The sequence below is a fragment of the Lepisosteus platostomus genome, chromosome 3 (genome assembly GCF_059453375.1).
Source record: "Lepisosteus platostomus isolate fLepPlt1 chromosome 3, fLepPlt1.hap1, whole genome shotgun sequence".
NCBI classification, from domain to species: Eukaryota; Metazoa; Chordata; class Actinopteri; order Semionotiformes; family Lepisosteidae; genus Lepisosteus; species Lepisosteus platostomus.
Window position 1 is genome coordinate 53,587,809 of NC_142613.1, and position 13,524 is coordinate 53,601,332.

At 42.9% G+C, this 13,524-nt stretch overlaps 1 protein-coding gene across 1 annotated transcript in view; it reads left to right on the plus strand.

Moving 5' to 3' along the window:
• Window positions 1-13,524, plus strand: part of babam2 (BRISC and BRCA1 A complex member 2) — a 113,043-nt gene that overhangs the window by 97,432 nt on the left and 2,087 nt on the right. The window contains exons 8-11 of the mRNA XM_088626058.1: window positions 3,988-4,087; window positions 8,617-8,687; window positions 8,947-9,029; window positions 13,113-13,266. Coding sequence (XP_088482184.1) covers window positions 3,988-4,087; window positions 8,617-8,687; window positions 8,947-9,029; window positions 13,113-13,266 — 408 coding nt within the window. The remainder of the gene's footprint in view (window positions 1-3,987; window positions 4,088-8,616; window positions 8,688-8,946; window positions 9,030-13,112; window positions 13,267-13,524) is intronic.

Sequence of the window (13,524 nt, forward strand, 5' to 3'; positions counted from 1 at the left end):
TCGCGCTTGTTATGTACCGTGTCACCAGCAGGTCAGAGGCCTGGCCAAGCTGATCCTGCAATAGGATGACATTGCACAAAGATAGGGGAAGAACTGACTGCTGATTGCAACTTACACAACAAAACTCTCTGTCTTCTCGAGGGTGTGTGCTGAACCTATTGGTCTTATCTAGAGTTTTGTTCAGTGGTTAAAGTCAAATAGCTATGTAAATCCAGCCCTTGTTCCCTTAGTGTAACTAACTCTGTATTGTAATGTGTGAGTGCTTAATGGCACCTGATAACTTATCAAAGGTGTCCAATGCAAAGACATTGCTGCTAAGATGTCTATTTAAATGTATTTGAAATGAGCTTGAACTGCATTTCTTAAAGGAGTGACTAACCACAGGCTGACAAAATCTGAATTTTGCAATCCGTTCTTGTTAAAACATTTTGTATCTAGATGACTTCGAAAGACAGCCTTTTCTGTCCAATCTGGGATTGCAAATTCCAGCCTTCTTTTCTAAAGCCCCTCCTTATTTCAGTTGGCTAAACCATTTGTCACTTCATGTGATCCATTCTGCAGTGCACTCATGGTGCAGAATGGCCGCTGTGTGACTCCCAGGTGGGGCTGCTGGTGTGTCACCCAGGTGGGACTCTAGTGAGGAATGAAGTGGCTCCCCCTCCTGTACATTTAAAGTGCTTTAAGACAAACATGGGATAAAAAGCACTATATACAGTGTATGCAAAGAGCTGTTATTATTTAACATATCCTCTTTTGGGTTGTACAGAAATATTTAACTTTTACTGCTTTCTCGGGTCTGTAGTCCAATGTGGTTACTTGCTTAAGTTCTTTGCATTTTTCTTTATTTTTCTTTTTAAGTTCTTTGCATAAAACCATGTTTTTTGCCATTCAATGTCTTCTTTTAATGTTTTTTGCAGTGTTCTGCAAAATAAACAATATACACCACGTAATGTGATATTTTGAAACAGTTTCAATGAAGTTTTCTCATTGTCGTGAACAAAGACCGAAGGTGTTTAATTTCTTCATGACAAGAACATCAGAGATCACAGGTTTCTCTGTTTGTTTGCCCCTCAAAAGGAACTTTGAAATGCCTTTTCAAATGCTCTTCAGGAGCAGGACCCATTCCAAGCATTGTCATGCAGAGAACATATGATAAGCATGAACAGTCATCTTCCTGTTGCAGTGCAAGGATCCCTCAGGTTACCCAAGCAGAAAGGGCTGTGTCCGAGGGTGTGCTGGACCTGCCAGTTCAAATTCCACTCCCTCAGGTTAAACACTGTTGTCTTATCGGCAGCCACACCCACCCACTCGCCCTCCCTCCTTCCCTGCCCCCTGGGGGCCGGAAGTGCCCGCTTCACATTCCTGCCTCTCCGTGTCTGGCTCGCCCGGTCCCACCGTGCCAGGGTGGCGTCGCAGTGCGAAGAAACGCCTGACGTCTGCCTGGCGGCTGAGCTCGGGCAGCCTGTTTCTCCACCCCAGAGTCCCAGGGCTTCCAGAGCCCTCTCTCGCAGCCTCGCCCCTCGGCACGCTGGCCTCGCTCTCCGATGAGGCAACGCACCTGCCGAGTGACAGCCCTCCCCACACACACGTCCACAGAAATGCGCAAGACGTGGGGGCAGAGGAGTCGGGCTGGATTCCTTTTATCCTTCCTTTTCCCATCCTGCACCCCGCCCTCTCCCCAAGTCCATTAAAGTAGGAGTTTCTTTTAATCCACTCAAGAGAATTATCTGCACTGAAATTACAGGCCCGGCATCTGTCTCCATGCTTTTAAAAAGATAAGAAAATGGCTTTCCTCCATATAAAACATTTCGTTCCTCCATTTTCTTAAAGGTCCTTAAAAGTTCACAGCTGCGTTCAGGTTAGGTTTCGGTTTTGTCATTGTGGAAAGTGAAGTCTGAAAAACGCACAGATAACATTAAAAAGGATTTATTCTGCACTCCTTCATTTAAAGAGATAAAGAGATCTGTGCATGACTCAGTGTTTCACTGATCATGACTAGTTATTGTGCGTTTAATTTTGATTCATATTGGTCCCTAAGTTTGTCATTACCCACAGAATCTGATTTTAATGTTTGTATTTTACATTTCCCTAAAATATAGAGATTAGTGTATTTAATTTGGTGTTTTTATTCTGTTGTTCATTTCCTTATTGCTGAAACAATGTGGTCGTTTGGAGGAACGTGTTGTACTTCCTGTTTTGAGGAGAGAGCACTTTATTGTTCATTTTCCTTATTTTCCATTTGGGCCTGAAGTCCCAGCCCTGTGCATCTCGTGGCGTGCCATGAACCTCAGGAATTCCGCAGTATCCCAGTCAAATAAGTGGAATACAAACCTCAGTGAGGCCACTCAAGCTCTTCCAGTCCGCACTGCAAAAAGTCCTTTTCAGCATTGGAAGCGGATGTCAGCCATGCCAAAAGGTGTTTTTCTATTGCAGAAGACAACACTGCAGCACAAAGACTTAATTTCATTTGTTACAGTAGATCATGTTGTCTCATAATTTAGTGTGAATGAACAGTTTGCCAGAAAGATCTGTGGTTAAGTTCCTGACCATGATCTTTCGATATCACCATCAAGGAGTCCACACAGAGACAGTGTCCCAGGCTGCAGGGTCCTGTGTCTCCTGGGTTTTCTTCCAACCTGATTAGTCAAGGTTTTTTTTTCTAAATTAGACATATACAGGACCTTTCCAAAGGTCTTTAACAGTTCATTCCCCAAGACATTCACTATATTAAAGGTACGATTATCTATAAATCACCACAGAGCCAGAGCCAGTTTAGAAGTATTACAATTATGTAGCTAATTAAAAATTGGTCTAATTAATGTAATTAAGAATGCGGGTAGATGACAACCCAGAAGACACGAGGCCTTACACGTATTGAATTTCTGACTCCTGGCCTTAAACTGAAAGGTATTGTACATTTTCCTGCAAGTTTCTCACGTGAGTTTTCCCTAGGACTGTCCACTTATGCTGAAATGGTGGAGCCAGTGCCCTTCTCAGTAGAGCTGCCTTCTTCCTGCTGAAATGAGCAGGTCTTCATCAATCGAGCTCACTAAAGAATGACCGTAGAAGAAGAGCTTAATGATCAGTCATGGACCCAGAATAATAGTTATTGTTTTTGTTTATCTGCTTGGCCCAGAATGCTATGACAGTACAACGCATTACTTCATTGTAGAGACACATTCTAGTTTCATAATACAGAAAGAAAACATTCCCTCCGCTCAGAGGGAGACAGGTCTGTTGATATAGACTTTTGAACAAACACTGTACTGAATAGAGAAAACAGGAAAAGAAACAGTTGGAGCTATTTTAATCATGCAGATCGAATTACCTCCATTCTCACTCCCTCCCGTTGTTTTTGTCCTCTATGTAATGTGCTAACTATATACCTGTTTGCGACATTTCTGTCTTTGCAGAGAAATCCCCAGTATCTGGTGTAAAATATAGTGTTCTGTACTTGCGTTCATTGTTGCCCAATATAGTGAATAGTCCAGCTTACATTTCAAGACCAAGATGTGCTAATAATATGTGATAGATTAAAATCAGTGGAGCAAGCCAGGCAGGCTTTTCTTGACTGACCAAAAATGGTTCAGCATTAATTTGTGTATTTAAAAGCTCAATTTGGGTGTCGTCATACTGCTGTCGTGCAGTGTTACGTTGTAGCTGTGTTGTATTTTTGTCAAGTTATCTGTGCAGCTGATATCTTTGTTAGCAATTGGAAAGGGAATGTGTTTGTGTTATGTTCAACATGTATTTGAGATGTGTGCAATTGATTTGTATTGTGGACTCGTGACAGTTGGTGTAAAAGCCTGTGGTGTGTGAGTGTGTGGCTGGACATGCACTGTTTTGTGTGTAATGTGTTGTTTAGTGTGTTTTTTCCGTGAAGCAGTATTGTCAACGTGCAGTGCGAGTGAGCATAGCAGTGCTATTTTCAGCTGTGACTGTGCTGTGAGCTGACAGTAAAGACTCTTTCTTTCTTCTCACCATCAGCGCGCTGGGAGGGTCCTCAGCACTCCATATCCCAGCATTCCCCGGGGGCGGCTGCCTCATTGACTATGTACCTCAGGTCTGCCAGTTGCTCACCAACAAGGTAAGAAGACAGAGAACGTGATACCGTGTGTGAGGTTAGAAATATGGACAGCTGGACATTGATGACAGCTGTTAACTGATCCAATCACTTCGCCAAGTTATTTCTTTTAAGTCTCAAGAAAATGAGGATCCAGAGCCTGACTGACAGTTTATTTTTTTCTTTCCATCTGCAATATGAATCAATCAAATTTACGTTTTTCCACAGTTACCACATACGATCAATGAAATACTCATACATGCTCAATTCCGATAGATTTTTAGTTTTTGCCCTCTGGAAGTGAAATTCATGTTGCACGGGGGACCTGTAAAATTCCAGAAGGAGAGCCATACAGAATCCCATAAAGGTAATCATTTTGTACAGAAGGAGTTCAAAAACATGTCCTAGGGTGTGATTCTATGTAATTCTGTTTCTATCTGCGCAGTATGGCACTGCTGTGAGACAGTGTGGGCAGTAGATTGAGATTCTACACTCTCTAGTCGCTGGAGCATCTCTGTGTGTGTAAAGGAGAGTTGGGTTTTAACAACTGTGTGGAAATGTCCATGCTGTACTCTGTCCTATGTGTAGTCCCTGCACAAGCAGATACAGTGGTTTTCACAGCTGACACCTGAATGCCTCACTAATTTATTTTGATTGATTTGGCTGCTGCTTTTTTCCAGAGCAACTTACATTTGTACCCATTCCTCCAGCTGGGTATTTTACTGGACCTAGATGGGTAAAGTAATTTTTGCAAGGGTACAACAGCAGTGTCTCATCTGGGATTCAAGCCCACACCCTGTGACGGTCATGTTGGGTCCTCTTACTCATCTTCCATGTGCAGACAACTGCAGCTCACAAGCCTTCGACTCTCTTCTCATCGCTTGTGATCCCTTGGGATGTAAAAATGTTGTATAAATGCAATTCATTATAAATAACAAGGCTTGTACTGATGTGCCTTGCCTAAATGGAGCAGTTAGGAAAGTGGAGTTCAGTCTCTAATTTACCAGACTGCTCTAAAATTGCACTGAGAGCACTAAACCTATCTTAAGTGGAGCTGGAATGTACAGATAAATTCAACCTTTCTGTGCTTCCACACATGATGACGAGTGCAGAGAATATGACAGAAATTATCCAACAAGATTCATAGTACACAGCCTGTTACAGTCAGGTATTTAAAAAATGCATATCCTGTGCAGCTACTCACCTAATTTGTGCTGATCTGACATCTGCCCACTCATTACTCCTGGATGATTTGCATTCCACTGTGTAAATTGTTCGACTGCGAGGTAATAGGTGTGTTCTGCAGTGTTCCTAGAATTCTAAGGGTCCTAGAAAAGAGGAAAGTATCTGCAGTTACGAAAGAAACGGGATGTTATCTGCCCACTCACGCCACTGCACTCTCCCCTTTCTTTTCACAATCACTTTTACATTATCCTTCTTTTCTTACAAGAGCTTTAGGGAAGTCATGTTCTCCACTCAGATAAATACCTTTGCAAATACCCAAGTGTTCTCTCAGATATCATCACGCTCGGCCTCGACAGATCACAATCACAGGACATCTGTACCGTCTTAAATCTGTTCTTCATGCCCGTCACTGTCTACTGTACGTTGATCTGTCTCCTGTGCTTCTCAGTTTAGAAACTGGTCTTGTTTTCTGCACTGACCCTGGGACCACATTAACCCCGGGTTCTATGTGGTTTTTCCACCCCGGTAATGTGGCACCTCCATGTCTGATGGTCTTCATAAAGACATAAGAGATACATAAAAGAGGAGGCTGTTTGTCCCATCTAGCCCGTTTGGGTTCAGCGGATTCAGTTATTCTCAAACCTTAATGGAACTACAAATTTGCATTATTTTCTCATTTCACTTGTTACCATCTTCTTAAATGCTGTTTCAGCAGATTCTGAAAACTCGTTTGCCGCTTTTTGAAGGTGTTCTTAAATGTCAAGCTTTTTGAGAGCTTAAATAATTAAGGATTAAGAATATGTAATAGAGAGTTAATTTGGAAAGGAAACCTGCAGACACACATCTGGAAAACTAGTGTTAAAAACCATGTTGCTTCTTTCCTAAAACCTTCCTTGTTATATAGAGACTGCTAATATAACTGATTCTTGTGCTACTCGTTGATCAAAAATGTAACTCTAATGCTTTTTTTTTTACAATCACAGCAATTCTTTATCTCTTTCCAATAATGCGTGTGCTTTAAACATGCATTTATGTACAGTACAAGTGGTCTTTGCTCGACTTGGCAAGTTTCTGTTCCTGTGTGGTAGAACTGTGTCAGCTCTGTTCTTTGTCGGTGTACGTCATAGTGCTGACTGCTCACCAACAGCAATAACCTCTGCAGGATCGTCAAAGAACGAGATCTGATTCCTACGAAATAACACACCTGCCAGAAGAGAATTGTGCACGAGCTAATCTGTCTCTCAGAACATGTGGCCGCTGTTTTACCTTTGATACTTGAAATAAATATTTCTACAGCTATTCCAATTGAACAATTCCCCACTGACACTGACAATGAATGATGGTTGGATGGTGAGGTGTGGGTACGTTATCAAGCAATAAAATATGTTCACAAATAAAGAATGTTTGTTTGGATGAACATGGTTTTAACATGTAAAGACTTGTTTGCATCGCCCTGTAACATAAAGATTTGTCTTGCGTAATCACTACATATTTTTTTTTTTGTAATGTGAGTTTCTTGTAAGTTAGCTGCAGAATCTATCTAAATATGGGGTTCGGTATTGCAGTAGAAGAATCTGACATTCAAGACATATTAATGAATTTATAGCAAAGTGGTGTTAATGGGGGTTTTGAGGTTTCTCGACCAGTGTCAGGCTGTTAGAATTGTTCCCTTATTCACCCATCAGATGACCAGTGATGGAAGAACCATTCTCACGGGCTGTTCAAGGAAGTCAACAATGTAACTACTGTACAATGTCCTTTTAGTCCTTTTACCTTTTCCAATCGGTACGCAAGCTTTCACAACCTAAATTTACCAGCTGAGAGGCTGTAATAAAATTTGAAAGGACTGTTCCTGCACATTAGATGGAAAAAAAGGTAGCACAATTTGTTGATTCTGATAAGATCGGCATGTTGCACACCTGTTTGCGGTGCAGTGGGCATTGACACAAGCAAATGATAAGAGGCTGTAGCCAGGAGTTCAGATACCCTGGCTTGGCTCTGTTTTTGTTGTAGTGTTTTACTAGAACCTCAACATTGCAGAAGAGGAGATAGGAGAACCAAACATGTTGTCCTGTGGCTGAATTGTAGCCTAGAGTCATCATGTCTTAAGAAGGGAATAGTGTAGATTATGTCCCCCGGAGGGCTGGGTAGTGTTACCTGTCCAGTTGAAGAGAGAAGACTGTCTCAGAGGCTAACTGGAATGGAGTGCTAACATTCTTTCATTATAAAACACTTCATGATGTAGTTTGCTTCCAAACATGCCTGTTGCACATACTACACCACCAGTTAGCTTTTGGACCATGCCGGATATTTTCTTCCTGGAATGTGTCCTCCTGGCTTTGTGGATCTGCACTGCTAATGGCAGCTCCTAAATGCTCAGAAATCTTGTGTGTTTCTCTTCACTGTATTTTGACATTTTAATCTGATAAATTGCGTCCTTTATCAAAATAACATACATTTTTCTTGTCTTAAGCAGTCCCTTGTTTAAATGCCCTAAGGAACTGCATTGTTTTCCGCTGTTGTGTCACTGAAGGGCAGGGAGCCCTAACACAGGCATCATTTTACAAAAAGCACTGGAACATCACGTCATAGTGAACTCCCTCTGATGTTCTGACATCGTGTATTTCGGTACAATTCAGAAACAAGGGGTCCCTGCAGGCTGGGGTGATTCTCTTACTTTGAGACGTTGTCCCATCTGCAGAGAGATCAGGAGTAGGAGAAGAGGCATGTGGACACTGACTCAAAGTTTTCAAGATTGTGAGGCTGATTCTCACAATGACAAATATTCTGTCTTTATTAGTCATTTAGCTTATTGGAGAGGATAACTAATGTCTGCTTGAAAAAATCCTTTATTTTGCAGTTAGGTAAACTCCCTGAAACTCAGTACGTGCTTCAGCCCCTGTGATAGAACTTCCTTATCAATCGTTTTTTGATTCAAACTAACGGAAAGCTCGAAAATATCTTGTCCATCTTGAAAAACAACGTTTGCATCACATACAGTAGATTCATCACAGTTTTGAGGTCTATGTTGCATTATATTTTTTCCAGAAAATCACCTTTCTAACGGTTGATAGTTTTTACATTGAGAAACAGATCTGGGGGATCGTCATCATCAGTCCAGTGCAGGACATTGCAGGCTGTTAGCTGTGAGGCTTTACCTTTCTGTAATCCCCACTCTTTTTAGTGGTATAGGCCAAAACGCTGTGGAGAATCCAAAAGCATGTCCAGTGGATTAGAGACACCTCTGTCTGCCTGGGCCAAGCACTCCCTGTGAGGAGCAAAGCTGTGCTGTTCACAGACTGATCTGCTCCTGCCTGACTCCTGTCTCTCTCTCTCTCTTTCTCCCTCTCTTTCTCTCTCTCTCTCAGGTGCAGTATGTCATCCAAGGCTACCACAAGCGGAGAGAGTACATTGCTGCCTTCCTGAGTTACTTTGGGATGTGAGTGTGCTCTAGAATGGGATTGCTGGGCTTGGTGCATATATGTGTCTTCACACAATTCCCACAAGAGTGTCTCAGGAGGATAGTAAAGTGTGACAGACTCTTGTCTGTGTCTGTGTGGATTGCTGTACAATGACAGAGTGTGTTTTTTTTCAGGGAACAGGACTGGGGGCTCTTCAGTAACCCCCATATGTGTGTGTGTTTTCTCAGGGATCAGGAGTGGGGACTCCTCAGTAACCCCAATGTGTGTGTGTTTCAGGGGTGTTGTGGAGTATGACGCAGAGGGCTTCACCAAGCTCACCCTGCTCCTCATGTGGAAGGACTTCTGCTGCCTGGTTCACAGTGAGTGCATCCCAAACCTACAGCTCACCACAGGCCAGTCTTTCAGCCCCCTCTCCAACACTGTCTTAACTCCCTGCTGGACATAAGAGATTTCCAAAGAAAGACACTCAAGGGAAAAACATCTGTAAAAATATCTGTATTCTTTTCCACCAGCAGAGAGAGAGCACCTATTGTAGAAGTGTAGATTAACAGATAGTGTTTTCTGTCAGCAAGACCCATCAGGTCCAAAGCCACATTGAAGTGTCTGGTTTATTCAAGGCTGTCAGAGAAGGTGACAGGGCTGATCAAGTTATTGTTTTCTAGGCGTGTCACAAGATACTGATCTTCAGTCTTAATTCTTACCCGCAAGGATGGGTAGAGTTGGTGTTGTAATAGGTAACACCCCTCAGGATTGACAGGCTTCAGTGGGTGGAAATGAACGCCCTTTTCTGAATGGTGCACAGCCAGATAGCGCCTCCTCTATCATGTGTGCCAGAGGAAAATATTAACCTCTTCCCTCCTGGAATTTAGCGTGAAATCAGATGTTGCGTGGAATGATTTTTAAAGATTAGAAAAGGTAGGTGATCCTGGAGTGAAGTGAAGGTTATGTCCAAGTCTTCAGTGTGAGTCACACACAAAGCTGATCTGTGGTGAAGACCGAAGCAAGAAAGGAGAAAACAAGTTGCGTGACTTTAGCTTTAACACTGACATCTGAACAATACTGCCGCCTGCACTGCGGGTTAGTGCCAGCACTGGTGTTCAGAGCACCTGTATGGCTTTTCAGGCCGAGTTCAGCCTCCACAGTGTTGACTGTGCGCAGGTTTTCTCATTTTACATTTTACTTTTACGATTCTATCCACAGTGATTAGAAAATGTTGATTCGGGAATCAGCAGTGAAACACAAATCAGAAGACACAAGTGGGAGCTACATTTGCATTTAAAACAGAACAGGAAGCTCTTCTCTACACAAAGGGTTCTGGGAAGCTGATTCCCTGTTTTTTTTTTTTAAACAGATGAATGAGTTTCCTGGGTCGATTAACTACTTACTACCAAAAAGGTTAGATGGGGGCTGAATGCCCTCCTCTCGACTGTAGCCATTCTTACATTTATAAAAGTGATACAAAAGCATGTTGATTCCTATTACATTACCTGGCTAAAGGCACTGCCCAGATGAATAACTCATGAGGATGAGAGTATAATTAGATGCAGAACTAAGAACAGATAGGGCACATATTTCTCCTGTTTTGTTGAGTTTTTGGATGCTCAGCCCCCAGCCCTACCCTTCCAGAATGAAATCTGCTGATGGTTTCGGAAAGCAAGGCCACTGCTTTGAATAAGCAAGTGGCAAGTTCCACTCGTCAGGTTGTCCGTGTGCTCTCTCAGTCTGCAACACGTGTCCCAGCAGCTCGCTGGTCTCTCTCTCTCCCACCCTGCTGGAAGCCGTAGGTGTTGGACCTCAGCAAGGGACTTTTAAAATGCCTTTTGCTCCAGGCGACACTGGTTGTGCCAAGTTGGAGCACATCGTGCCCGTCTTTCCCACCATTTTCAAACAGCTGTGTGGCATGCCTTAGGGCAGGGTGTGATAAACAGGACGTCCTGGTAAAACAGACAGGCCAAGCAGTCGTACGGTAAAGGGAAAAGGCTGTTCTATTTACAGTGTAAGAAGCAAAACTCAAAAACCAAACCAAAACACACAAAAGCCCAAGCTTCTCTTTGTAATTCTGACTCTATGAAGTCTTCTTTCTCTCTCTGTTATAACTGTCGGGTAAATAAGCCTCTTACCAGCTCCAAAACATCATGTCTTTATTTAAAACTCGAATGTGCGTACAACCATTTGCTCGATCGATTGCATCCTTCATTCCCTCATTCCTCTGGTGCCATTTGCTTAAAAGAGGATTTGCTTTTTGTCCCCAGACAGCACGTTAATGACAGACTCCAAAAGCCACCGCTTACTGTTTTTTGAACAGTCACCGACCAATTGTCTTATTCTAACCGGTCAGGTCACTGAGGATGGCAGGTCATTCCCAGCCCCACAACCTTCTGGGAAATGTAGTTCACACAAGGAGCCTCTTAGACACTACCTCCCTCCCTTCATGATGTTGTTTAACAGAACATGCTGCTTTGCTTTGCACTGCTGCTAATCAAGTTATTTACTACATCTTCGATGTCCAGTAAAAACAGAATTTCTGTAAATATGAGGCACTAAAATGCAGTTCAGTTTTCTTAGGACAACTTCTCCTTGTTGTACTAGAAGCTTTACAGAGATGGTCAGGTTGTCTGTGCTTTCGAAGCCTTCGAATACAAATGTATTCGTTTATTAAATGTGTCTTCTGTCAAGTTCCTTCATTGGCAGGGGCTGTCAGATCAAATGCCAGTTCCTTATATTTCTGATTTCAATATGAAAGTTAAATTACAAATCACCTGGGTCATAATGAACTCCCAGTCAAATACATTCACTGAGGGGTCTGGGACAAGACATAATATTTACTTAGTATAGAAGTGCACTCCTATTGTAATCTCCCAAACATGAACAAAGTAAAAAAAAACCTGCTTTAACAAATACTGGGATTTTCTAACCACACACCATCCACAGAGCCAGTGCCTTTGCTGAGAGATCCGACAGGCAGTTTGAACAGCTGTAGCTCTTGCTATATATTTTTTTTTATCTTCCGGAATAATTTTTTCCATTGCTGGCTGTAAGACTGACCTCCCTGGATTCTTTCACACACTTCCACCTCCTGTGAATGAGTGAGACTGAGCCAATCAGAGGCAGTCAAACACCATGGTTTTTAAGAAACCTTATTTTTAAATCACCTAAGTCAATACGAGAAAAAAAATCCTTATTTCCAATGGCAACATGTTTGTACAAGAGGGTTTTTTAGTGGGGCGGGATTTGAACCCACGACTCTCTGGTCTCAGGAGCATAGCCCTAACCACGCATCTGCATTATTATTGTTTACACATCAGTGTTTGAAACACTGAGGGTACAACTTACCTGCCCCGTTTCTTCCACCTTTTGCATCAAAAGTGTCCTAGAATTGTTTGAATTTCACGTGGTTTGACTCAATTTTATGTAAGTGAGAACAACTCCAGTTTCCAGCATTGTGCAGCCTTTACATCGCTGTAATTATCTGTTCTTTTCATTGTGTGCTTGGCCACAATGTGTACAGCACTCGGATCCTAATTATACCTCCTCAGAATTAATAACCCTGGCTGTGCCTCTGCCTCGGGCACAAACGCTTCACGTTTATTCGCCGTGAAACCATGAACCCACAACAGTTGATCTGCCTGCCTGTCTTCAGACCCACTCCGATAAAGAAGAATTTAAGAAACAAAAGAGATTAGGAAAACTGCTGTTTAATTGCTCAAAGGAGGAGTGCTGCAAAGTGTTTTGCACAGGTGCATTGGATATTTGGATAAGATATGCCAATAAAGGGTTAATACACCGTAAGACTGACAGAGTGGAACTGCTGTTGACAAGCTGTCCTTCAGCTCCCTGGAATAATTAATTGGAAACTGTTTGAGAATGATACAGTGAATTAAGTCAATTTCCAACTCATTATGTTTTGACCTCAAAACACTGTTGTAAATTGCATATATTACCAGGAAAGGTCTTAGCAGTAAAGCCATGCCAGTGTCTGTTATTAACTGAAAATTGTTTCTCCTCGTAAAACCTGGAACAGTTCTGCAAGATGCTTTGATATTCGGCTATTGCAGGTAAACCCCAATCTTTTGGGGGGAATCTTTCCAAAAGTGACGCAGCACACGCTGTAAATTCTAAATCAGTTCTGGCCTCTTCATGGAGGATGGTTGCTGCTTCCATGGAATTGATTGTAAAGACAAAAATCAGGTTCACGTTTAACTTCCACGTGGTTACAATGTCTTTCATTATCCTAAAGCTTTTAAATTCTTTTATATGCATGCGAAATGGACATCTGAGCTACAGGCGCTCCTTTTGCACAGTGTTTTCAGAAGGATAGATGTAGAAGGCGTAACAGATTGCTGCAGGGGTTACAGCTCTGTCAGTCCTCACTGTGCTGTTCTGGTGTACTCTTGGGACGGAGCTCTGTGTTTTTACCCCCCACTCCCCTCTTTATCTTCTAGTCGACCTGCCCCTGTATTTCCCCCGGGACCAGCCCACCCTCACCTTCCAGTCCGTCTACCACTTCACCAGCAGCGGGCAGCTCTACTCCCAGGTGCAGAAGTCCTACCCTTACAGCCCCCGCTGGGATGGCAACGAGATGGCAAAGAGGGCCAAGTAAGACCGCCAGCTCCTCCTCTCTCGCTTCGCCATGCTGGTCTGGGAGCGCTCCAGGGCAGGGCCAGACACAGCACGGAGGGGGTGCTGTGTGCGTGGCATCACAGTTTCACGCCGTCTCACGCCCCTCACACCTGAATCGGCTCATGACCGAGTTAGTGTGCCAGTTTATCTGCTTCTTCCAGCTCTTCGGGAGCAAACCTGTAGGATTGAGGATCCCTGCTGTACACCGGTTAATCAACCGTTAAATCAACTAGT